Below are 27874 nucleotides of genomic sequence, written 5' to 3'. Positions count from 1 at the left end.
ACTGTGTCTCTAACTGACAATGAATGGGCGACATAAACCTAAATAAAAATTGTACCCTGTGTCACCACTTCATTGCTCCAGAGCAGCGCAAGGGGGCGTTAGACCACGGATTATGCTTTTGAGTCCTACTGTGTCTCTAACTGACAATGAATGGGCGACATAAACCTAAATAGAAATTGTACCCTGTGTCACCACTTCATTGCTCCAGAGCAGCGCAAGGGGGCGTTAGACCACGGATTATGCTTTTGAGTCCTACTGTGTCTCTAACTGACAATGAATGGGCGACATAAACCTAAATAGAAATTGTACATGACTTCAGTATTACTTACTAAAACTGTTTTAAAATTTGTATTTGTTAGGATTATTTTGCTCTTAATGTAGTACTGTAGACTACTCCCGACCGGTCATGTTGTACAGCACCTGAGTGGCACAATAGTCTAAGACACTGCATAGCAGTGCAAGCTGTGTTGCTACAGATGCTGGTTCAATAACTGTGCTGTCCTTGACTGGGAGACTCATGAGATGACTGTAGGTTTTTGGTTTCTCTCCCTCTAAAAACATAAATAAATAAATCTAAGTAACAAACTGGCTTTATTTACAAATTAGTGACAATGCTCACCCCATGTTCAGGATTGGCCTTTTCCCGCTCATTTTACGTTATTTGAAAACAAAATCATCTCCAAAATATTGTTATTTTTAAACAAGCAATTATTATTATTAATTTAGAATTATATACAAGCCTGTTGGATATTCTCACAGATATATTATTAACCCTGCGATTTTTATTTTCACTGAATCTCCGTTTGGGTATTGGTTAGACTAGAATTAGAAAAGTAGGGTGTAGAAATATTATGCTCTTAATGTAACCTTTATTTAACTAGACAAGTCAGTTAAGAACAAATTCATATTTCCAAGGACAGCCTACTCCTTCCTCCCTGTCAGGAATTGAACCCCAGTCTCCAGCGTGCCTGCACAACATGGGGATTCTTTAGCTAAATAGCCCAGTGCTGTGTTCCTGACCGTGACGTTGTACAGTGCCACATCAAATTAATGAAGCAAGTACCAGTGAAATGTTTGGACACAGCTACTCATTCAAGGATCTTTCTACATGTTTCATTATACATTGTAGAATAATAGTGAAGACATCACAACTATGAAATAGCACACATGGATTAAGTTAAGGAAAAATTCTTATTTAGGACAGCCTACGCCTTCCTCCCTGTCGGGGAATTGAACCCCGGTCTCCGGTGTGCCTGCATTCTTTCATACTGCAGCTATTGAAGGCTATTAAATGCCCTCTGGTGGTCAACTAGCACTAACTAGCATTAATGGCACCAGTGGTTCACACCTAAATAATGTGCAATAGAATTCTTCGGGTACCATGCAAGCTGCGCCGCAGTACGCTGCAACTTTTAAAGGACGAACCACTGTACAATGCCCACTTCTACGCACGCACATACACACACAACACTGAACTATTCCTTCAAGTGGTAAAAATACATACACACGTCTGTTTGTATGCTTGTATGAACTACAAAATGCAGCAGAGAAGTCCACTCTCTTGACTGTGTGCCATTAAACATTAGAAGTTGGGGTCTCAACTACTGTGAGATGGCACCCATTCAGCCTGAGCCAGCCTCACTCTCCCTATCGCCAAACCCATTCCATTAGCACTCCATTATAGGACACACTATCAAAGAGAGAAAACCCACCGCCAGCTTTTTATACACCTTATTACGGCTGAATAAATCATTTTCATCGATGCAGCAAAAAAAGGATAATATTATCTCACAGCTTTCTCCATCTGCTGTGCGTGGCTAGTTTGCTACACACGTGACCAAAGCTTCAAAGGACAAGTTAACCTCCTTCAACTCCTGATTTCCATAACAACAGTCTGGAGTTGTTTCTTTGTGACATGCGTCAGGCTGCATGCATTATTTGCACAATGCCTCTTCCTCCTGGAGTGGAGCCACTCAGTGATTACATGCACTTGAAACAGTAGTGGGCAACAATCTTTTTAGTGAATTCACTGCCCGCTGATAAATTAATAAAAAAGAGAATATTTCTAGAAAAATGGCAATATACACTCCCATATGTATTTATTTGGACAGTGAAGCTATAACTTTTAATTTGTCTCTAGACTCTAGCATTTTGGATTTCAGATCAAATGTTTTATATGAGGCGAAAATATACAGCATTTGTAACATTTTATTTGAGGGTATTTTCATACATACATCTGTTTTATATAAGATATAAGATATAAGATATAAGCACCGATGGAGAAGGTCAACATCTTACAAGTTCCAACCCCACTTTAATATTTCGTAACTTTTTTAGTGTTTGTACTATTTTCACATTTTGACCGCTAAGCACTTTTGGACATGGATTTTGACTTCAAATTCAAATTCAACTTCAACTCCAACTGTTTCTTTTTTCACTCCAGATGCTATTCCTATGTTTTATGAGCTACCAAAACGCCGCTGGCGTAGACATGCTAGATGGGCTGGCACCCTTGTGAAACTGTGATGCAGAGAAAATCGTTGGGCACTCCCCTCCGTTTTATTGGCAAATGTCCAGTCACTCTAGAATAAGATGAATGACCTTCGTTTGAGAGTCACCTACAAGAGAGACTTGAAAAACTGCAACATTATATGCTTTGCAGAAACTTGATCACAGAACACTGTGGTTTTTCCATGCTGTGGCACAATCGGTTGACGGCAGCCTCGGGAAAGTCCAAAAGGGGAGAGGTGTGCCTCTTCATGAACAACAGCTGGTGCGCTGCTTCCAGTGTGAAGAAAATCTCGAGATTAACGACCTTTTTGGGATAGGGGGCAGCATTTTCACTTTTGGATGAATAGCGTGCTGAGATTGAACTGCCTCCTACTCTGTCCCAGATACTAATATATGCATATTATTATTAGTATTGGATAGGAAACACTCTGGAGTTTCTAAAACTGTTTGAATGATGTCTGTGAGTATAACATAACTCATATGGCAGGCGAAAACCTGAGAAAAATCCAACCAGGAAGTGGGACATCTGAAGTTTGTAGTTTTTCAAAGCTTGGCCTACCGAGTACACATTGAGATATGGATGAGGTTGCACTTCCTAGGGCTTCCACTAGATGTCAACCGTCTTTTGAAACTTGAATGAGGATTCTACTATAAAGGAGGGGCTCATGAGACCTCTTTGAGTCAGTAGTCTGGCAGAGAGTCTTGGTCTCATGACGCGCGCTCCCGACAGAGTTACCTCGCGTTCCAGTGCTTTTTCTGAAGACAAAGGAATTCTCCGGTTGGAACATTATTGATGTTTTATGTTAAAAACATCCTAACGATTGATTCCATACATTGTTTGACATGTTTCTAAAGGACTGTAATGGAACTTTTTGAGTTTTTGTCTGGATGAAAAGCTGGGCTGAACACGCTAACAACAAGTGGCTATTTGGACATAAATGATGGAACTTTATGGAACAAATCAGTAATTTATTGTCGAACTGGGATTCCTGGGAGGGCCTTCTGATAAAGATCATCAAAGGTAAGTGAATATTTATGGTGTTGTTTCTAACTTTGTTGATTCCAAAATGGCGGTGTTCTCAGATTATGCTTTTTCCATAAAGTTTTTTTGAAATCTGACACAGCAGTTGGAGAAGAGAAGTCTATCTTTAATTCTGTATCTTTTATCAATGTTTATTATTATTATTTCTGCAAAATCACCGGATGTTTTGGAATCAAAACATTACTGCACGTAAGGTGCCATTGTAAACTGAGATTTTTAGATATAAATATGCACATTATCGAACAAAACATACATGTATTGTGTAACATGATGTCCAATGAGTGTCATCTGATGAAGATCATCAAAAGTTAGTGATTAATTTTATCTATATTTCTGCTTTTTGTGACTCCTATTTTTGGCTGGTAAAATGGCTGTTTTTTCGACTTGGTGGTGATCTAACATAATCATATGTTGTGCTTTAGCTGTAAAGCATTTTTGAAATCGGACACAATGGGTAGATTAACAAGATGTCTATCTTTCATTTTCTGTATTGGACTTGTTAATGTGTGAAAGTTACATATTTCTAAAAAAATATTTTTGAATTTCACGCACTGCCCTTTCAGCGGAATGTTGTCGAGGTGTTCCGCTAGCGGAACCCCTGCGCTAGAAAGGTTAAAACCATTCTACCACACTTCTACCAACACATCTCATGTGCCTCTAGGGGCCCTAAAACTCTAGACACCTTTTATTATACAGAAATGTAAACAAGGCCTTCCCTCGCCATCCCTTCGGCAAATCAGACCGTGACTCTATCTTTCTGCTTTCTGTTTACAAACAAAAGCTCAAACAGATTTTGTTGTGAAGATACAGAGTCATTAGATCATTTGTTTTGGTACTGTCCACATGTACCGTGTTTTTGGTTGAAAGGTTCAGGTCAAATCAAATCAAATCAAATCAAATGTTATTTGTCACATACACATGGTTAGCAGATGTTAATGCGAGTGTAGCGAAATGCTTGTGCTTCTAGTTCCGACAATGCAGTAATAACGAACAAGTAATCTAACTAACAATTCCAATTCTTATACACAGTGTAAGGGGATAAGGAATATGTACATAAGGATATATGAATGAGTGATGGTACAAAGCAGCATAGGCAAGATACAGTAGATAATATCGAGTACAGTATAACATATGAGATGAGTATGTAAACAAAGTGGCATAGTGATACATGTATTACATAAGGATGCAGTCGATGATATAGAGTACAGTATATACATATGCATATGAGATGAATAATGTAGGGTAAGTAACATTATATAAGGTAGCATTGTTTAAAGTGGCTAGTGATATATTTACATAATTTCCCATCAATTCCCATTATTAAAGTGGCTGGAGTTGAGTCAGTGTCATTGACAGTGTGTTGGCAGCAGCCACTCAATGTTAGTGGTGGCTGTTTAACAGTCTGATGGCCTTGAGATAGAAGCTGTTTTTCAGTCTCTCGGTCCCAGCTTTGATGCACCTGTACTGACCTCGCCTTCTGGATGACAGTGGGGTGAACAGGCAGTGGCTCGGGTGGTTGATGTCCTTGATGATCTTTATGGCCTTCCTGTAGCATCGGGTGGTGTAGGTGTCCTGGAGGGCAGGTAGTTTGCCCCCGGTGATGCGTTGTGCAGACCTCACTACCCTCTGGATAGCCTTACGGTTGAGGGCGGTGCAGTTGCCATACCAGGCGGTGATACACCCCGCCAGGATGCTCTCGATTGTGCATCTGTAGAAGTTTGTGAGTGCTTTTGGTGACAAGCCAAATTTCTTCAGCCTCCTGAGGTTGAAGAGGCGCTGCTGCGCCTTCTTCACGATGCTGTCTGTGTGAGTGGACCAATTCAGTTTGTCTGTGATGTGTATGCCAAGGAACTTAAAACTTGCTACCCTCTCCACTACTGTTCCATCGATGTGGATAGGGGGGTGTTCCCTCTGCTGTTTCCTGAAGTCCACAATCATCTCCTTAGTTTTGTTGACGTTGAGTGTGAGGTTATTTTCCTGACACCACACTCCGAGGGCCCTCACCTCCTCCCTGTAGGCCGTCTCGTCGTTGTTGGTAATCAAGCCTACCACTGTTGTGTCGTCCGCAAACTTGATGATTGAGTTGGAGGCGTGCGTGGCCACGCAGTCGTGGGTAAACAGGGAGTACAGGAGAGGGCTCAGAACGCACCCTTGTGGGGCCCCCAGTGTTGAGGATCAGAGGGGTGGAGATGGGGGCGGCCCGTCAGGAAGTCCAGTACCCAGTTGCACAGGGCGGGGTCGAGACCCAGGGTCTCGAGCTTGATGACGAGCTTGGAGGGTACTATGGTGTTGAATGCCGAGCTGTAGTCGATGAACAGCATTCTCACATAGGTATTCCTCTTGTCCAGATGGGTTAGGGCAGTGTGCAGTGTGGTTGAGATTGCATCGTCTGTGGACCTATTTGGGCGGTAAGCAAATTGGAGTGGGTCTAGGGTGTCAGGTAGGGTGGAGGTGATATGGTCCTTGACTAGTCTCTCAAAGCACTTCATGATGACGGATGTGAGTGCTACGGGGCGGTAGTCGTTTAGCTCAGTTACCTTAGCTTTCTTGGGAACAGGAACAATGGTGGCCCTCTTGAAGCATGTGGGAACAGCAGACTGGTATAGGGATTGATTGAATATGTCCGTAAACACACCGGCCAGCTGGTCTGCGCATGCTCTGAGGGCGCGGCTGGGGATGCCGTCTGGGCCTGCAGCCTTGCGAGGGTTAACACGTTTAAATGTCTTACTCACCTCGGCTGCAGTGAAGGAGAGACCGCATGTTTTCGTTGCAGGCCGTGTCAGTGGCACAGTATTGTCCTCAAAGCGGGCAAAAAAGTTATTTAGTCTGCCTGGGAGCAAGACATCCTGGTCCGTGACTGGGCTCGATTTCTTCCTGTAGTCCGTGATTGACTGTAGACCCTGCCACATGCCTCTTGTGTCTGAGCCGTTGAATTGAGATTCTACTTTGTCTCTGTACTGGCGCTTAGCTTGTTTGATAGCCTTGCGGAGGGAATAGCTGCACTGTTTGTATTCGGTCATGTTACCAGACACCTTGCCCTGATTAAAAGCAGTGGTTCGCGCTTTCAGTTTCACACGAATGCTGCCATCAATCCACGGTTTCTGGTTAGGGAATGTTTTAATCGTTGCTATGGGAACGACATCTTCAACGCACGTTCTAATGAACTCGCACACCGAATCAGCGTATTCGTCAATGTTGTTATCTGACGCAATACGAAACATCTCCCAGTCCACGTGATGGAAGCAGTCTTGGAGTGTGGAGTCAGCTTGGTCGGACCAGCGTTGGACAGACCTCAGCGTGGGAGCCTCTTGTTTTAGTTTCTGTCTGTAGGCAGGGATCAACAAAATGGAGTCGTGGTCAGCTTTTCCGAAAGGGGGGCGGGGCAGGGCCTTATATGCGTCGCGGAAGTTAGAGTAACAATGATCCAAGGTCTTTCCACCCCTAGTTGTGCAATCGATATGCTGATAAAATTGTTTTGTTTTCAGATTAGCCTTGTTAAAATCCCCAGCTACAATGAATGCAGCCTCCGGATAAATTGTTTCCAGTTTGCAGAGAGTTAAATAAAGTTCGTTCAGAGCCATCGATGTGTCTGCTTGGGGGGGGATATATACGGCTGTGATTATAATCGAAGAGAATTCTCTTGGCAGATAATGCGGTCTACATTTGATTGTGAGGAATTCTAAATCAGGTGAACAGAAGGATTTGAGTTCCTGTATGTTTCTTTCATCACACCATGTCACGTTGGCCATAAGGCATACGCCCCCACCCCTCTTCTTACCAGAAAGATGTTTGTTTCTGTCGGCGCGATGCGTGGAGAAACCCGTTGGCTGCACCACTTCGGATAGCGTCTCACGTTTCCGTGAAGCAAAGAACATTACAGCCTCTGATGTCCCTCTGGAATGCTACCCTTGCTCGGATTTCATCAACCTTGTTGTCAAGAGACTGGACATTGGCAAGAAGAATGCTAGGGAGTGGTGCACGGTGTGCCCGTCTCCGGAGTCTGACCAGAAGACCGCCTCGTTTCCCTCTCTTTCGGAGTCGTTTTTTTGGGTCGCTGCATAGGATCCGCTCCGTTGTACTGTTTGTAAGGCAGAACACAGGATCCGCGTCGCGAAAAACATATTCTTGTTCGTACTGATGGTGAGTTGACGCTGATCTTATATTCAGTAGTTCTTCTCGACTGTATGTAATGAAACCTAAGATGACCTGGGGTACTAATGTAAGAAATAACACGTAAAAAAACAAAAAACTGCATAGTTTCCTAGGAACGCGAAGCGAGGCGGCCATCTCTGTCGGCGCCGGAAGAGAGAAGTCCAAGTCCAGGTTCAGGAATGGTTGACAAATTACAACATTTACCTGGAGCTAACTCTGCAAATAGCACTGCTGGGTTCTTTAAAAAGTAATAGTTAATTCATTTATAATATAACAATACTCTAAGAAAAAAAAAATCTTAAACTAGCCTCTCAAAGCACTTCATGATAACAGAAGTGAGTGCTACGGGGTGATAGTAATTTAGTTCAGTTACCTTTGCTTTCTTGGGAACACGAACAATGGTGGCTACATGAAGCATGTGAGGGCAGCAGACTGGGATAGGGAGAGATTGAGCCAGCTGGTCTGTGCCTGCTCTAAAGACGCGGCTATTTTTAACCCCCCATCCCCGTTTAAAAATGAATTTAGTAAATATCAGTCTAGAAAACCAGGCAACTAAAAGCAGCTTTCCTAGCAATGTTATAGTTCATTTCTAGCTTGTTAGCTAGCTAGCTAATGTTAAGATAGCTGGCTAACCAGTTCAAATAATGAACATTTAATAATCCCAACTCATAATGTTACTACAGCACTTTGTGACATCAGCTGATGTATGAAGGGCTTTGTAAATCAATTTGATTGGTACTACAAACCAGGTGCAATGTTAGCTAACATTGGGCTATAACTAGCAATGCCAATGGCTGTGAGATGCAAATAATATTACTACACAGATCATACACGTAACGTTAGCTAGCTAGCCAGCCAGCTAGCGTTATCTAGCTAGCTAACAGTACACTTTAACTTGAAATAAAAACATATTTCTGACAAAATTTGAAACGTATAATATCTGAAAATGTAGCTAGCTAGACTATCTTACCCATATACATGGATGGATGTTTCTCCCTATATGTCATGGATGCCAAGGGTGAAGATGGAATCCGGAGACAGGTGTTTTATACCACAGCCTTCAGTGTGTTCTCTTTTTGTCTCCCTCTGCATATTTGCAATCAAATGCCAGAATTTTCTCCATCTCCTTAACTATCATACTCTAATTCCATCGGGCATTCCACTGATTTCAAAACTCGGTCCTCGAGAAAGTGGAGAGCAACACTTTTGTAGTTAAACTACGTGATATCTTTCAAAAAAGCCACATTAGGAATGATTACCTACACATACTGACCAGCACATGTTATAGACAGAAGTGTGCTTCATGGCAGACCAATTCAAACTCATCTCTCGGCATGTCCAGCCCACTCATTATCTCAGCCAATCATTGCTAGCGGAAAGGTTCCTGTCATTTTCTGTGGCTAAACCAACTAGGCTTGTAATTTAACAATTTTATTTGTATTTACATATGTTATTAAGGCACATGAAAGTTCACATGTTCCCGAAGGCATTTCTGCCAAAAAAACGCATTGTGATAAATATCAAAAGTTTACATTCAAATTACCTCTCTGGTGAAGTCGTAAACCGCAACATGCGCCTTATTTCTTGAAACAAGTCACATATTTGTACTGTGTACTTGAGCTTGTGTCCTCAAAAGTGACTACACCTCAGCAAGTTTTAAAAAGTTTACCAGAAAGGTGAGATTTTAACCTTTAACCGAGTATGCAGCATTACTACTTATTGTATTATGGCCCGATCATGATAACTAATTACTTTTGGGATTACATTTTAGATTACATTTAGTTACATTTAATTGGTTTTAAACTTCACTGTCCAAATAAATACATAGGCGAGTGTAGTAGTACAACAAGGCCATAACTGTTGACGCTTAACCTTGGTAGCAGACATTGCACACTCTAGCTCTGGCCTGTCACTCTTGGCTCTAGTTGCAGTCACATTGCATGACAGGAGAAGGGGGAAGGCCCCATGCTTAATGGCAATCACAGAGCGGAACTCAGTGTACTTAATGTGAGTTAATTTGTGTGTTGTGGCGATTCTAAAAGCCACTTCTATGGACACCAACAGTTTGAGATAATGCGTGTGTAAGAGTGTGTGTGCGCATTCATAATGTTGTTGCATTTTTTTCTTTCCCCTCTGCACCAAAAGACAGGGCAAAGGTCAAAGTGGGCCGAGCTATTTCTCTGGCCGACTTAGGTCAATCATACACTCGGGTCCATAGCTAAACGTTTAGGGTGCTGTAAATGTATTCAGGTTACTTCCCTACGTATTACAGCATGGATAGAGTTGGAAGTTAACTAAACACTGGAATATATCAGAGGGCTTAATCACTGTATGATTATATCCAGTCTTTCTAAAAATTAGACAATGAGAAGTTAAACAAACATTTTTACTCTTTCATGTTTGCTCTGTGTTAATGTGTTGGGTGTGTATATCTGTATACACTTGCTGCTTCCTGCTAACAGGCTGGATGGTGGGGTTAAATAGTCTTTGATCAGATCCACTGGTTGAATCAACATTGTTTCCATGTAATTTCAATTCAATGACATTGAATAAACCAGCCAGGTCACCCTTGATACAAGTCAGTATTCGACGTCCATCCTTGTCTGAGGATGTTGGAAGATGACGTAGAAACTGGCCACTAGGGGGCAACCGTGAGCGCTGTTAGATTCATGTAGGTTTCGGTTTCGCTATGTCGTTGTGGACAGGGATGACAGATGCCTCTCAATTCCAAAGGTTGCAAGTTCAAACTCAGTAATAAAAAGTTGTTTTTAAAAATGTTTTTTTAAAGCCTGTCCCAAACCTTAACCATTTGGAGTTAATGACTAACCTTAAGATTTCAGAGTTAATGACTAAACTTAACCTTAAACACTTAGAAATGTGACATTTGCAACCATTCTGACATGAGATTGTGAGAGCTAGTTGGAGAGCTAGTTGGACAGCTAGTTGGACAGCTAGTTGGAGAGCTAGTTGGAGAGCTAGTTGGACAGCTAGTTGGAGAGCTAGTTGGAGAGCTAGTTGGACAGCTAGTTGGACAGCTAGTTGGAGAGCTAGTTGGACAGCTAGTTGGAGAGCTAGTTGGAGAGCTAGTTGGACAGCTAGTTGGAGAGCTAGTTGGAGAGCTAGTTGGAGAGCTAGTTGGACAGCTAGTTGGAGAGCTAGTTGGAATAAAGGTGGACTAGACGTTGACTTGATGTATGTTGTATGTTACCATACAAATGGCCTGTATGTTACCAGTGGGGAGCCACCGTGGAGCTCCACATGCTATCACTGTTCAGACAGACAGACAGACAGACAGACAGACAGACAGACAGACAGACAGACAGACAGACAGACAGACAGACAGACAGACAGACAGACAGACAGACAGACAGACAGACTGACAGACAGACAGACAGACAGACAGACAGACAGACAGACAGACAGACAGACAGACAGACAGACAGACAGACAGACAGACAGACAGACAGACAGACAGGCAGACAGACAGACAGACAGACAGACAGACAGACAGACAGACAGACAGACAGACAGACAGACAGACAGACAGACAGACAGACAGAACAGACAGAACAGACCAGACCAGACACTGATACAAAACCCCAGCGAGAGCCCCTTTCTTCCATCTCTTCCATGTGCTATAGAGCCAATATGACAAAGACACAGGCCATTTGTAAAGGCAAGACAATGAAACCTGCATCTTTCAAAGACTAAAACCACTCTTCCCTATACACTATATTGTAGAAATTCTATGGAAATGCATCTTGCTAGCTAAGAATTCTGACCTAATGACCAATGGATACAATCCCCTTGTTATTGGGTGTTATGGTGCATTGTAGCCTAGTGGTTAGAGCGTTGGGCAAGTAACCCAAAGGTTGCTGGCTCGAATCCCCGACCTGACAAGCTACAAATCTGTTGTTCTGCCCCTGAACAAGGCAGTTAACCCACTGTTCCCTGGTAGTCTGTCATTGTAAATAAGAATTTGTTCTTAACTGACTTGCCTAGTTAAATAAAGGTTCAATTACCATACTAGACCAGCATCGTTCCTATAAGAACTCATTTCCCATAGTGAATGCAAAGGTTGCCGTTCATTCAGATATGGAAGTTTACTCATTAGACAGTTCTGTTACCTTAATTATAAGATAAAGGTGCACATATACAGAAACACAGACTGGGTACATATGCTGTTCTGTTTCCACATGAACTTGATTCAATATTTGACTTCTAGCTGATCATCATATAACAGCTATCACAATTATATTTATAATTATATTCCTTCGTCGAGATTCATTTTGTCATTGTTCCTTCTATCAGATTATCAAGGACCAAATAGAAGACATATATCAGAGTGGATTGGAAAGCAGCCGTGTTAATTGTGGACACAATAAGATTGACAATAATACGTCTCCAGGGAGCATCTCTAATGGTCCTTTATGGGCTCAGATTGAACCACTAAGACACAGCTTGCAGGGCCAATGATACATAGCCTAATGGATATCCATATCTATGGTAATATTTCAACCTTCGCAATTATCCAATGAAAATGGTTTCATTATTTTGCTATTTAGACCCCTAGATCAGTGCCTACCAAAAATAATGTTGGCACCCAGAACCACATTTCAGAGACTAGCCAAAACACCAAAGTTGGTTTGAAAATGTAAAGTCATTTCGTAAAGAGGACAAACGTTTCACAATGAGTAGAATTCAGATACCGAACTTTAGAGAACGTCAGGGTGGCCAGTGTGGGTTGAGGGAAACCGATTGGTTTGGTCTGAGAGCGGAAGTGAAACCGCCAGCCTGGAATGTATTTATCATGACAAATGAGCATTCCATCTGACGCTGACAGCTGATTGGCTGCCAGCGAAGAGCAATCCAGTCACACAGAGCTTTTTTCTGTCACCGCAGGGTGTGTGTGTTCCACACAGATTGAGACTGCAGCCTGACGAGCTAAACATTGACATTTTAGAAAATATGGTATAACCTTTGGTGTTAGGATAGAAGAAGAAGTCAAAAATATTTACAAATATAACTTTATTATAATTTACCAATCTACTTATATTGCATACAAGTGATATCAAATCGAATCAAATTGTATTAGTCACATGCACCGAATGCAACAGGTGTAGTAGACCTTACAGTGAAATGCTTACTTCCAAGCCCTTAACCAACAATGCAGTTTTAAGATTTTTTTTAAAAAGTGTTAAAGTATTTACTAAAATAAACTGAAGTAAAAAATAAATAAAAAAATAAGAAGATAATAGAAAAAGAATAAATAATTAAAGAGCAACTATAAAATAATAGTCCTAGTGATTGTGGCTGCCGCTGCATTGATAATAGTTTGCTGTGCATTATTTGCTCTCTAGGTATTTAATCTCTAGGGTCAAGAGGATTTGAGAGTGGTGCTTGACTCGATGCCCCGTGCCTTGTGATAAATAGTAAAGTAGTGATAGGCTACCTGAAAAGGTCATATCCCCATTAATCACAGGGGAATGTCAGGTATGAGGTAGAAGGAGTCTTCCTCATTTAGATTAGGACAGGAGAGGCTGAGATCATGTCTGTGACACATCATAGACATTTCCTGGTCCCATAGATCATTGAGTCCCTTTAGAACCCTCAGGAGAGCTTTCTTTTTCAGTTTAAACTCCACACAGAGGATTAAAAGGTTGCCCTTTAATTAACCTCTGACCTTTCAGCTGTCGTAACCTCTCACCACCTCAGTGAGTCTTGTTTAATACCTTTGGGCAGCAGACTGTCCAGCCTGAACTAGAGCTTTGTGGGTGTGGTCTAATGCCTAGGCGTCGTTCAGTGTTCCTTTGGAGTGGAGAGATGAGGTAATAGGATAATGTCAGTCTGGACGTCATAATCAATAGAGCACAAATGGAATAGATGGCAAGGATCAGGAGCCACAACAACAGAAGAGGATAACCCCTGAGCCCAGATCACCTTGGGAGTGGAACACGAAGAGAAGATGAAAGAGAACTGAACAGTACTGAATAGTACCACATGAATCATAGATGGAAGCCAATCCCAGTGCATGCTTAGTTTACCATGAATGAGCATGAGATAGTCTTCATATTTTATTCGTTTTATTTTTTTTGCTGGTTTCAATTACTGGGATATTTACTTTGGGCTTTATTGTGTTTTATCCTCAAAATGTTTATGTATGTGATGCTGTCTCTGGCTGGAACAACCTTTAGATTTTAATGATCAAATAAATTCAATCAATCAAACTCATTTGTTTTTCGCTTTGGTTAATTTAGCAGAATGTTAATTACATACAGTATACTGCAGTGGTATTATAATACTGTACTGCTATTCTAACTGTGAAAGCAATGCTAGTCTCAGACCTGCTGCATCTAATTCAACTGTGCAGGCTTTGATCTTGTTGCTTCCCAAATGGCATTCTATCACTGCAAGTGCACCAATTTTGACGAGGACCCAGAGGGCTTTGGTCAAGATGAGGACCCAGAGGGCTCTGGTCAAGATGAGGACCCAGAGGGTTCTGGTCAAGATGAGGACCCAGAGGGCTTTGGTCAAGATGAGGACCCAGAGGGCTCTGGTCAAGATGAGGACCCAGAGGGTTCTAGTCAAGATGAGGACCCAGAGGGCTTTGGTCAAGATGAGGACCCAGAGGGCTCTGGTCAAGATGAGGACCCAGAGGGCTATGGTCAAGATGAGACCCAGAGGTCTATGGTCAAGATGAGGACCCAGAGGGCTATGGTCAAGATGAGGACCCAGAGGGCTCTGGTCAAGATGAGGACCCAGAGGGCTCTGGTCAAGATGAGGACCCAGAGGGCTCTGGTCAAGATGAGGACCCAGAGGGCTCTGGTCAAGATGAGGACCCAGAGGGCTATGGTCAAGATGAGGACCCAGAGGGCTCTAGTCAAGATGAGGACCCAGAGGGCTATGGTCAAGATGAGGACCCAGAGGGCTATGGTCAAGATGAGGATCCAGAGGGCTCTGGTCAAGATGAGGACCCAGAGGGCTATGGTCAAGATGAGACCCAGAGGTCTATGGTCAAGATGAGGACCCAGAGGGCTATGGTCAAGATGAGGACCCAGAGGGCTCTGGTCAAGATGAGGACCCAGAGGGCTCTGGTCAAGATGAGGACCCAGAGGGCTCTGGTCAAGATGAGGACCCAGAGGGCTATGGTCAAGATGAGACCCAGAGGTCTATGGTCAAGATGAGGACCCAGAGGGCTATGGTCAAGATGAGGACCCAGAGGGCTCTGGTCAAGATGAGGACCCAGAGGGCTCTGGTCAAGATGAGGACCCAGAGGGCTCTGGTCAAGATGAGGACCCAGAGGGCTCTGGTCAAGATGAGGACCCAGAGGGCTATGGTCAAGATGAGGACCCAGAGGGCTATGGTCAAGATGAGGACCCAGAGGGCTCTGGTCAAGATGAGGACCCAGAGGGCTCTAGTCAAGATGAGGACCCAGAGGGCTATGGTCAAGATGAGGACCCAGAGGGCTATGGTCAAGATGAGGATCCAGAGGGCTCTGGTCAAGATGAGGACCCAGAGGGCTATGGTCAAGATGAGGACCCAGAAGGCTATGGTCAAGATGAGGACCCAGAGGGCTCTGGTCAAGATGAGGACCCAGAGGGCTCTGGTCAAAATGAGGACCCAGAGGGCTATGGTCAAGATGAGGACCCAGAGGGCTATGGTCAAGATGAGGACCCAGAGGGCTATGGTCAAGATGAGGACCCAGAGGGCTCTGGTCAAGATGAGGACCCAGAGGGCTCTGGTCAAGACGAGGACCCAGAGGGCCCTGGTCAAGATGACCCTGTGTGAAGAAATGTGTGTGTTTTTTGCCAATTTTAACTGCACACTTGTTGTTTGTGTACATGGATTATATAATGTCGTATGTTTTACCACCAACACCACTTTCCATCAGTTTGTATAGCAGACCCTCATGCCAAATTGAGTCAAAGGCTTTTTTTAAATCAACAAAGCATGAGAAGACTTTGCCTTTGTTTTGGTTTGTTTGGTTGTCAATTAGGGTGTGCAGGGTGAATACATGGCTGTTGTATGGTAATTTGGTAAAAAGCCAATTTGACATTTGCTCAGTACATTGTTGTCATTGAGGAAATGTACGAGTCTGCTGTTAATGATAATGCAGAGGATTTTCCCAAGGTTACTGTTGACACATATTCCACGGTAGTTATTGGGGTCAAATTTGTCTCCACTTTTGTGGATTGGGGTGATCAGTCCTTGGTTCCAAATATTGGGGAAGATGCCAGAGCTAAGTATGATGTTAAAGAGTTTTAGTATAGCCAATTGGAGAATCCAGTGGGTTCTGGTAGTCTTTAATAGTTGATTCTAAGATCTGTATTTGATCATGTATATGTGTTTGCTCTATATTCTTTGTTATAGAGCCAATCAGATTGGAGAAGTGGTTTACCCATACATCTCCATTTTGGATAGATAATTCTTCGTGTTGTTGTTTGTTTAGTGTTTTCCAATTTAGTCTATGGATTCTTCAATTGCATTGAGCTGATTTCTGACATGCTGTTCCTTCTTTTTCCGTAGTGTATTTCTGTATTGTTTTAGTGATTCACCATAGTGAAGGCGTAGACTCAGGTTTTCCGGGTCTCTATGTTTTTGGTTGGACAGGTTTCTCAATTTCTTTCTTAGATTTTTGCATTCTTCATCAAACCATTTGTCATTTTTGTTCATTTTCTTCGGTTTTCTATTTGAGATTTTTAGATTTGATAGGGAAGCTGAGAGGTCAAATATACTGTTAAGATTTTCTACTGCCAAGTTTACACCTTCACTATTACAGTGGAACGTTTTACCCAGGAAATTGTCTAAAAGGGATTGAATTTGTTGTTGCCTAATAGTTTTTTGGTAGGTTTCCAAACTGCATTCCTTCCATCTATAGCATTTCTTAATGTTACTCAGTTCCTTTGGCTTTGATGCCTCATGATTGAGTATTGCTCTGTTTAAGTAGACTGTGATTTTGCTGTGGTCTGATAGGGGTGTCAGTGGGCTGACTGTGAACGCTCTGAGAGACTCTGGGTTGAGGTCAGTGATTAAGTAGTCTACAGTACTACTGCCAAGAGATGAGCTATAGGTGTACCTACCATAGGAGTCCCCTCGAAGCCTACCGTTGACTATGTACATACCCAGCGTGCGACAGAGCTGCAGGAGTTGTGACCCGTTTTTGTTGGTTATGTTGTCATAGTTGTGCCTAGGGGGGGCATATGTGGGAGGGAATGCTGTCACCTCCAGGCAGGTGTTTGTCCCCCTGTGTGCTGAGGGTGTCAGGTTCTTGTCCGGTTCTGGCATTTAGGTCGCCACAGACTAGTACATGTCCCTGGGCCTGGAAATGATTGATTTCCCCCTCCAGGATGGAGAAGCTGTCTTCATTAAAATATGGGGATTCTAGTGGGGGGATATAGGTAGCACACAGGAGGACATTTTTCTCTGTTAGGATCATTTCCTTTTGAATTTCTAGCCAAATGTAGAATGTTCCTGTTTTGATTAATTTAATGGAGTGAGTTAGGTCTGCTCTATACCAAATTAGCATACCCCCTGAGTCCCTTCCCATTTTCACACCTGGTAGTTTGGTGGATGGGACTACCAGCTCTCTGTAACCTAGAGGGCAACCAGTGGGTCCGTCTCCTCTATACCAGGTTTCTTGCAGGATGACAATGTCTGTATTACCGATTTCTTTGGTGAAGTCCGGGTTTCTGCTCTTTAGGCCAAAGGCAGATGACCTCAGGCCTTGGATATTCCAGGATGATATAGTGAAGGATTTTTAGAGTGTCCAATGTTGTTGGTCGTGGTTTGTCCTCAGGCCAGTAAGTGTGAGCAGAACCTGCTGAGCATCTGGTACATGCCATTGGCTTGGGCGAGTGTGAGAGTGGGGGTTGGGACTGTTTGCCCGCTCACTACCTGGGCGTATGTGTGGCTTCCATGTTGAGGCCCTCTTTGCGGGGGTGGGGTGCATGGGGTGGGCAGGAGTGGCATAGGTCTGATCTGAGGGGGTCTAAATGGGGTGTGGGCATGGTTGCTCTCCGGGTCTGGTTAAGGGGGTGTTGTTGTGCTGGACTGTTGTCTGGGTCTGTGCTGACTGAAGTGTAATCACCTGCTGTTCCAGCTCCACCTGTCTTACCTCCAGCTGGGGGAGAGGAGGTTGAGGTCTGTGCTGGGAGGTTGACTCTCCGCTGGGGGTTGCTCGTCTGTGGGGTTACATAATGAAGAGGTCTGGTCTGACCTGCTCGGGGTGGGGGTATCTTTATCAAGGGAGAGCTTCTCCTGCTGGGCTAATTCTTTGAACGGCTGAAACTGTTTGGGGTTACCCTGTACCATTACTGTTCCGGACTTATAGATATTTATATTACCTGACTCAGAGTCCTCGTTATCAAGTATTCTGAGTTTCCACCCCTCGTTAACTAAACTAAAACTCCCCTCTCTTAACAAAGGGGTAGTGTGCTAATATAGCACTGTGCCATGCCAGGGGATGGTTTGTGTGGAAGATAAAGTTGCTGATGTTCCCATTTTTGTAATAGTCAGCAAAAAGTGTCTCTTGATTTTCCATAAGGAGCTTCATTTTGTAATCTTTTCTTGCCTTATCATTCTTTACATGCACAGGGTACTGTATTTTAATTACCTCTGAACAGCGGGAGGGAGCTTCTAAGGCCTCTCCATTTGGTTGGGGTAGACTGTGTGACTCTCCTGTCATTGTTGGGCTAATGGGCTTTGACACCTCTCACTTGACACTTCAGTGCTAGTTGAAGCTGTATCAAGCTTGGCAGAATTATGTTAGAATTCAGTCCTTATAAATTAATGTTGTGTATTTTTCTTCTTGGCTTTTGGAAATAAAATATAGTTTCAGACTAAACATTACTCACTCAGTTCCAGGTTGGATGGTGTTTTCAGGTTTCTGTTGTTTTCCAGAGAATTTGCTGTATAGGGTAATAAATCCTTGGTAGTTGTGAACCTTCCAGGTGATTCCGTAATTCCGTCCAAAATCAGGTTGTAGGTTTTAAGTTTTGATTTGAAGTAGGGGTTATGTTGTAGAGGGTAGAATCCAGTATGTGTTCTTGACAAAAAATCCATGTTTATCTAACTCCTAATCTATCTTTTTTAAAGAAAATGCTGAAAAATGCAGGAGCTCCTGACCTCTGCTCTGCTCTCTCTCTCTTATCTCTGTGTGTGTCTCTCTCTCTCTCTCTCTCTCTCTCTCTGTCTCTCTCTCTGTCTCTCCACTGTCTCTCTCACTGTCTCTCTCACTGTCTCTCTCTCTCTCTCTCTCTCTCTCAGGGGCTGTGGTTGTTGCCTTTGTGGTTTGCTATCTACCCTACTACATCCGGCGCCTCATGTACTGCTATGCAGAGTTTACAGAGTGAGTAACACACAGTCCATGTATCCACCAGACATCACGTACTTTACCAGACAATAGGTGTACATCCACTAACAAGAGGCATGGTCAGAGGGTCATCCATCAGAGCAGGGTGACACAGAGGGAAGCTCAGCCGTCCAGTCAGAGGGGAGCTCAGCCGTCCAGTCAGAGGGGAGCTCAGCCGTCCAGTCAGAGGGGAGCTCAGCCGTCCAGTCAGAGGGGAGATCAGCCGTCCAGTCAGAGGGGAGATCAGCCGTCCAGTCAGAGGGGAGATCAGCCATCCAGTCAGAGGGGAGATCAGCCATCCAGTCAGAGGGGAGATCAGCCACCCAGAATACATAGATCTCCCTGTTTAAATTAGCATTACCCATTCCGAATACATAGATCTTCCTGATCAAATTAGCATAATTTGTCTGATTAATCAGAGCGAGAGTTTTAGCTATGTCCCTCTCTCTCTCTCTCTCTCTCTCTCTCTCTCTCTCTCTCTCTCTCTCTCTCTCTGTCTCGCTCGATTGTCTGACGACACTCACAATATATAGTTTCCTTAATTGAACCAAACGCACACCATTGATTAAATGATTCCAAAGCTAAGGAGGCACATCCGAGATACAATTAAAACAAAACTTTATAATTAGATTGTGAAGTTATGCTGTCAGTAATAAAGGACTTTGTCATCATTTTTACCATTTCAGAGTATTATTTCAACATCATAGTTTGAAAATACAATTGAAAAAAAACAGGAAATCAAGTTTTGGACTGCACTGCCATTTTAAGTGGTGTACACTCACCCTGCTGTGAGAGACTTCTACCTACCTCTCCAGCTTTGTCTACGTCAGAGCCTGGAGAGGTAAGCGCAGCAATTTCACTGCTGCATACGAGCGTAGAGTACAGTATAACATCTCTGTAGAGAGTTGTGGCCTACATTCAGTAGATGTCAGTATGATAAGTGAGACTAGCTGAACCACCCTGCTCAGCTCATGGAAGTGTCTGTTTTAACTTTAGGTTTGATTTGATTTGATTTGGATCTCTTTTAGTACCCATTAGGACTAATCTTCCAAGAGTCCTTAAACATTCAAATACAATTTATAATACGAACACATTTTCACATAGGGTTCAGGGTTAGGGTTCAGGTTAGGGTTCAGGTTCAGGTTAGGGTTAGGGTTAAGGTTAGGGTTCAGGTTAGGGTTAGGGTTCAGGTTAGGGTTCAGGGTTAGGGTTCAGGTTAGGGTTAGGGTTCAGGTTAGGGTTCAGGTTCAGGTTAGGGTTCAGGGTTAGGGTTCAGGTTAGGGTTCAGGGTTAGGGTTCAGGTTAAGGTTCAGGTTAGGGTTAGGGTTCAGGTTAGGGTTAGGGTTCAGGTTAGGGTTCAGGTTCAGGTTAGGGTTCAGGTTAGGGTTAGGGTTCAGGTTAGGGTTCAGGTTAGGGTTCAGGTTCAGGTTAGGGTTCAGGTTAGGGTTAGGGTTCAGGTTAGGGTTCAGGTTCAGGTTAGGGTTCAGGTTGGGGTTAAGGTTAGGGTTCAGGTTAGGGTTAGGGTTCAGGTTAGGGTTAGGGTTCAGGTTAGGGTTCAGGTTAGGGTTCAGGTTAGGGTTAGGGTTCAGGTTAGGGTTCATGTTAGGGTTCAGGTTAGGGTTAAGGTTAGGGTTTAGGTTCAGGTTAGGGATCAGGTTAGGGTTGAAGTTCATGTTCAGGTTAGGGTTCAGGTTAGGGTTCAGGTTCAGGTTAGGGTTCAGGTTAGGGTTAGGGTTCGGGTTAGGGTTCAGGTTAGGGTTCAGGTTCAGGTTAGGGTTAGGGTTCAGGTTCAGGTTAGGAGTAGGGTTCCGGTTCCTAACCTGATATGCTTCACAGGTGTACTCCACTCCTTTATCATCTGAGACCTAGTGGTCAATTTAAACACATCTGTCTTGGAAAGGACGGTAGGAAAACATTTGGTCAACAATAATGTGGTTTATAATGTGGAAAACTATGAGCAAACATTTCCCTTAATTTACAATGACAAATTAGATGACATGTTTAGCATTGTATGTGTCAATAAAACACATTGATTCTTTATCCCTGTGCTCCCCTCCTCCCCCCTCCCCCCGCCTCCCCCTCGCCTCCCTGTGCTCCCCTCCTCCCCCCCCACCTCCTCCCTCCTCGCCCCCACCTCCCACCTCCCTGTGTTCCCCTCCTCCCACCTCCCTGTGTTCCCCACCTCCCACCTCCCTGTGTTCCCCTCCTCCCACCTCCCTGTGCTCCCCTCCTCCCACCTCCCTGTGCTCCCCTCCTCCCACCTCCCTGTGTTCCCCCTCCTCCCACCTCCCTGTGCTCCCCTCCTCCCACCTCCCCCAACCTCCCTGTGTTCCCCTCCTCCCACCTCCCTGTGCTCCCCTCCTTCCACCTCCCTGTGCTCCCCTCCTCCCACCTCCCTGGGCTCCCCTCCTCCCACCTCCCTGTGCTCCCCTCCTCCCACCTCCCTGTGTTCCCCTCCTCCCACCTCCCTGTGCTCCCCTCCTCCCACCTCCCTGTGCTCCCCTCCTCCCACCTCCCTGTGCTCCCCTCCTCCCACCTCCCTGTGCTCCCCTCTTCCCACCTCCTCGTACTACCCTCCTCCCACCTCCCCCCCCACCTACTCCCACCTCCCTGTGTGCCATTCCTCCCACCTCCCTGCACCTCCCTGTGCTACCCTCCACCCACCGACTCCCACCTCCACCCACCGACTCCCACCTCCCCCTACCGACTCCCACCTCCCTGTGCAACCCTCCACCCACCGACTCCCACCTCCCCCTACCGACTCCCACCTCCCCCCACCGACTCCCACCTCCCCCTACCGACTCCCACCTCCCTGTGCAACCCTCCACCCACCGACTCCCACCTCCCCCTACCGACTCCCACCTCCCTGTGCAACCCTCCACCCACCGACTCCCACCTCCACCCACCGACTCCCACCTCCCCCTACCGACTCCCACCTCCCTGTGCAACCCTCCACCCACCGACTCCCACCTCCCCCTACCGACTCCCACCTCCCTGTGCAACCCTCCACCCACCGACTCCCACCTCCCCCTGCCGACTCCCACCTCCCCCTACCGACTCCCACCTCCCCCTCCCGACTCCCACCTCCCCCTACCAACTCCCATCTCCCCCTACCGACACCCACCTCCCCCTCCCGACTCCCACCTCCCCCTACCGACTCCCACCTCCCCCTACCGACTCCCACCTCCCCCTACCGACTCCAACCTCCCCCTACCGACTCCAACCTCCCCCTACCGACTCCCACCTCCACCTACCGACTCCCACCTCCACCCACCGACTCCCACCTCCACCCACCGACTCCCACCTCCTCCTACCGACTCCCACCTCCCCCTACCGACTCCCACCTCCCCCTACCGACTCCCACCTCCCCCTACCGACTCCCACCTCCACCTACCGACTCCCACCTCCACCCACCGACTCCCACCTCCACCCACCGACTCCCACCTCCTCCTACCGACTCCCACCTCCCCCTACCGACTCCCTCCTCCCCCTACCGACTCCCACCTCCACCCACCGACTCCCACCTCCTCCTACCGACTCCCACCTCCCTGTGCAACCCTCCACCCACCTACTCCTACATCCCCCTACTCCCACCTCCCCCTATCTACTCCCACCTCCCTGCGCTACCCTCCCCCCACCACCCTCCTCCCCCCACCTCCCCGACAGGGAAGGATATGATTACTACCACTACTTCTTCATGGTGACCAACGTCCTCTTCTACGTGAGCTCAGCTGTCAACCCAGTCCTCTACAACCTGGTCTCAGCCAACTACCGGGAGATCTTCTTCAACACGCTCCGCTGCTTCTGCGTGCCGTGTTGTCGCAAGAAACAGAGACGTGTTCTGATCAGACACTCCACCAGCATCTCCAGTAACCACACCTTCTCCTCCAACATCATCAAGGAGACCGTCTACTGAACACCCCCCAAAAAAACACTCCCCTGATAACATTCCATTTAGAACTGCAGTGTATGGAATCTATTACTCAGTTGGACTCCATGTATGTTTGATGGGGAGCCTGGTACTGTGAATCACTGACACATTGTGCCACATAAACACACAAAAAAATATCCGCAATTTGATATATTGGTGCAATCATCTGAAAGATAGAAAGAATAAGGGCGTAGTTCACTCAAATTACAAAATTACATTGGTTTCCTGTAAGCAGTCAATGGACGAGGTATGACAGCAATCCATGCTTTGGCTTAGTTTTCACATGCTAACAATTTAGCATTTGTTAGCACATTCAATTCATGGGACCGATATTAGCATTTGTCGCGCATCGTGTTCAAATCGTATGTCTGACTTTGTTGAGATATACAATCAATTTTGGGCACTTTTGAACATGATGTGCAAAAAAATGCTAATATCGGTCTGATTACTACGGAAACAGAGCCAGGGCAAAAGCATGACTTTATGTCATATCTTGTCCATATGCTACTTACAGGGTAATCAAAACAACAGGTTATTTTGTCATTTGGGTAAACCATTCCTTGAAGTGTTGGACATAGTAGTCTTTAGCATTGTAAATATTGTAAACATGTATGTACAGTCAGATTTTTTATAGAACTGTTTATTCACATACAGTACTTTACAAAATGATATGATGATGGTGAGAACAATCTGCACTCATCAACATATGTCTGGATCTTTGAAATATGAGGCAAAAAAATATATTCTGTGAAATTTACCAGGAAGTGACTGCCCCTCAGCCTGGTCATTTCTGGACTTTGTAGGCTTTATGAATGACCTTCAATGGGCAAAAATGTTGCGCAATGTCTTCAAGCGCAAAAACTTAGTACATTTATCCAAAAACACTAATATATTTTTTATCTTAAATGCATTTTCACAAATGTTATGACATAATCGTGAAGCCCATTCAAAAGGTAGGACACATGATACTAAAGTAAAGTGGAAAGGGCACAGGGTATTATCATTTCGCTCAGACTCACAGTAAATGGGTCTATTTTTAAAAGAGACGGAGAACGATTGTCAAAAATGATCTGCTGCGGATGTAACGCCAGGAAAGAGTATTGATCATAACAAAATCTCTGGCCTTGCAACAACAACAAAAAACTTGGCCTTGCTATTGTCTGCTCGGACTGTGAATGGTAACTAAAATACCGAGAGAAGATGTACTATTTCATGAAGAGGAAAATCAGATGGCATTCACAGCTAATGGGTGATCGGCTGTGGTGTTGAGCCCTGTAAGTTGTTCTAGAATGCCAACTTCTGACACTTTACAGCTTTTGAGACACTGGTGTTGGAATATTTAAGATGTACCACACCACTGCACAATAGGTCAAGTAACAAACATTTTTCCTACTGAGGCTTGTAAACCCACTGTGATTCAACATATATTTAATAACAGTGTTTTATTTGAGATGAGACCGTTTGAGGCTTGTATAATATTAACTCTACATTGTCTTCTGTACTTAGGCTATGAACTTTGAACCCATAACAAATAATTTTTTAAAGATCTGATCTTGAGAGTAATGCTGTAACAGAGCCAGCAGAGAATGAGAGTGGATGGCATGAGCAACATCCAAGATGGTGTTACAAGACAGAGCACTCAATGGGACACGATATGGACTCTGGTCTTTGAAGCCTGGAGAGGAGAGAGCTCTGTAGCTGACCTGAATGTAGTCCACAGCACCCTGTCATGACCACTGAGTGTCTGTACAATACATTGTGTCACATGGACAATGATAAAACGAGATAGAATAATGGATACAGTGTTTCAGACTCTGAACACACGCTTACAATGAATAAAACACGCTGAAAGAACCAAGGTTGATTAGCGCGGATGCAGGAAATGGATAAGATTTGTGGGGACGAAAGAGTTGAAATAAGTACATTCTCCTGGAGGGAGGGAGGGAGGGAGGGAGGGAGGGAGGGAGGGAGGGAGGGAGGGAGGGAGGGAAGTGCCACTCTGAAGAGACCATACGTCAGCATCCACTTCAAGGATGAGAGAGAAACTGAATACAACGAACCAACGCTCTTGGAATTCAATGAGTTATTGTAGGCTACGTAAGAGGGATAGGAATCCATTCGCGAGTAAGGGTACCTGTCCTGAATCTGAGAGGGAAGAGCATCTTTATGGTGCTCCTCATGCTGAGAGGAGAGGAGGGGAGGGGAGAGGAGAGGAGAGGAGAGGAGAGGAGAGGAGAGGAGAGGAGAGGAGAGGAGAGGAGAGGAGAGGAGAGGAGAGGAGAGGAGAGGAGAGGAGAGGAGAGGAGAGGAGAGGAGAGGAGAGGAGAGGAGAGGAGGGGAGGGGAGGGGAGAGGAGAGGAGAGGAGAGGAGAGGAGAGGAGAGGAGAGGAGAGGAGAGGAGAGGAGAGGAGAGGAGAGGAGAGGAGAGGAGAGGAGAGGAGAGGAGAGGAGAGGAGAGGAGAGGAGAGGAGAGGAGAGGAGAGAGGAGAGGAGCAGGCTATGGTGTGTCACATCTGCAGGCTCTGATGGAGACAAGAAAAGCACTGAGAAAGGCAGGCCAAAGGATGGTCTGTTATGACAGCGTCACACAGCGTCACAGTCACTGACTGCTGTCTCACAGAGCACTGATATTCCACCTCAACAGCTTTTAGTTTGACGGAGCACCTCCAACAACACTGGACATTTTAATATACAACATTATAATAAGAACTGAGTGCGTGTGCGTGCCTGCTGCCTGCCTGGTGTCTGCCTGGTGCCTGCCTGGTGCCTGCCTGGTGCCTGCCTGGTGCCTGCCTGGTGCCCGGGTGTGTCAATAAGTGTGTAAATGTTTCCATTTCCTTTGCTTTGATGAAAAATATACATTGGCAATATTGCAGCTGCATTTGCCTACTATAATTGTATTTTATCTCTTGACTACAAAGGGTTTTATGAACAATACAATGCAATGTACTCATAAGGAACCCCAATACACGGTTGTATATAGACATGGATGTAGATTGTAGAGGCCCACAAATATAGTCAAAGACATGACATATATGTAGTGCTTTGATGACAGTGTTGTGCAAGGTTATGCTCAGGACATCTAGCTCAAACTGCTTCTGACAGATGCTGATGTTGTACGTAATCATGACGTTTATCAGAGCAGTTGCTCATGGTGTACACCCCCTGCTGCATACACCCCCTGCTGCATACACCCCCTGCTGCATACACCCCCTGTTACATACACCCCCTGCTGCATACACCCCTGTTACATACACCCCCTGCTGCATACACCCCCTGCTGCATACACCCCCTGCTGCATACACCCCCTGTTACATACACCCCCTGCTGCATACACCCCCTGCTGCATACACCCCCTGCTGCATACACCCCCTGCTGCATACACCCCCTACTGCATACACCCCCTGCTGCATACACCCCCTGCTGCATACACCCCCTGCTGCATACACCCCTGTTACATACACCCCCTGCTGCATACACCCCCTGCTGCATACACCCCCCTGCTGCATACACCCCCTACTGCATACACCCCCTGCTGCATACACCCCCTGCTGCATACACCCCCTGCTGCATACACCCCCTGCTGCTTACTGTAAGTCATGTGCTCTATGCCGACAGTGATGACTTTGTTATTGTTTGTAACTTGTGATATTTTTGTTAGGGACAATGGAGGCATATTTATGGTATATGTCAGTCCTATACTGTATAGATGGTTCTGCTCTATGTCAGTCCTATACTGTATAGATGGTTCTGCTCTATGTCAGTTCTCTACTGTATAGATGGTTCTGCTCTATGTCAGTTCTATACTGTATAGATGGTTCTGCTATCAGTTCTCTACTGTATAGATGGTTCTGCTATATGTCAGTCCTATACTGTATAGATGGTTCTGCTCTATGTCAGTCCTATACTGTATAGATGGTTCTGCTCTATGTCAGTTCTGTACTGTATAGATGGTTCTGCTCTATGTCAGTTCTGTACTGTATAGATAGTTCTGCTCTACGTCAGATCTACATTGTATAGATGGTTCTGCTTTATATCAGTCCTATACTGTATAGATGGTTCTGCTATATGTCAGTTCTGTACTGTATAGATGGTTCTGCTATCAGTTCTATACTGTATAGATGGTTCTGCTATATGTCAGTTCTATACTGTATAGATGGTTCTGCTATCAGTTCTCTACTGTATAGATGGTTCTGCTATATGTCAGTTCTATACTGTATAGATGGTTCTACTATATGTCAGTTCTATACTGTATAGATGGTTCTGCTATATGTCAGTTCTATACTGTATAGATGGTTCTGCTATATGTCAGTCCTATACTGTATAGATGGTTCTGCTATATGTCAGTCCTATACTGTATAGATGGTTCTGCTATATGTCAGTCCTATACTGTATAGATGGTTCTGCTATATGTCAGTTCTATACTGTATAGATGGTTCTGCTATATGTCAGTTCTATACTGTATAGATGGTTCTGCTATCAGTTCTCTACTGTATAGATGGTTCTGCTCTATGTCAGTCCTATACTGTATAGATGGTTCTGCTATCAGTTCTCTACTGTATAGATGGTTCTGCTATATGTCAGTTCTATACTGTATAGATGGTTCTGCTATATGTCAGTTCTATACTGTATAGATGGTTCTGCTCTACGTCAGATCTACATTGTATAGATGGTTCTGCTTTATATCAGTCCTATACTGTATAGATGGTTCTGCTATATGTCAGTCCTATACTGTATAGATGGTTCTGCTATATGTCAGTTCTATACTGTATAGATGGTTCTGCTATCAGTTCTATACTGTATAGATGGTTCTGCTATATGTCAGTTCTATACTGTATAGATGGTTCTGCTCTATGTCAGTTCTATACTGTATAGATGGTTCTGCTAT

At 44.8% G+C, this 27874-nt stretch overlaps 1 protein-coding gene across 1 annotated transcript in view; it reads left to right on the top strand.

Moving 5' to 3' along the window:
* Positions 1–24907, top strand: part of LOC109869862 (neurotensin receptor type 1-like) — a 72568-nt gene extending 47661 nt beyond the window's left edge. The window contains exons 3-4 of the mRNA XM_020460145.2: positions 18971–19052; positions 22722–24907. Coding sequence (XP_020315734.1) covers positions 18971–19052; positions 22722–22971 — 332 coding nt within the window. The 3' untranslated portion in view covers positions 22972–24907. The remainder of the gene's footprint in view (positions 1–18970; positions 19053–22721) is intronic.
* The last annotated feature ends 2967 nt before the right edge of the window (positions 24908–27874 follow it).

This window comes from Oncorhynchus kisutch, linkage group LG24, assembly GCF_002021735.2.
Source record: "Oncorhynchus kisutch isolate 150728-3 linkage group LG24, Okis_V2, whole genome shotgun sequence".
In the NCBI taxonomy this organism is placed as follows: domain Eukaryota; kingdom Metazoa; phylum Chordata; class Actinopteri; order Salmoniformes; family Salmonidae; genus Oncorhynchus; species Oncorhynchus kisutch.
The sequence above is the reverse complement of the archived record's forward strand: the minus strand, read 5'-3'. Positions and strand labels throughout refer to the sequence as shown.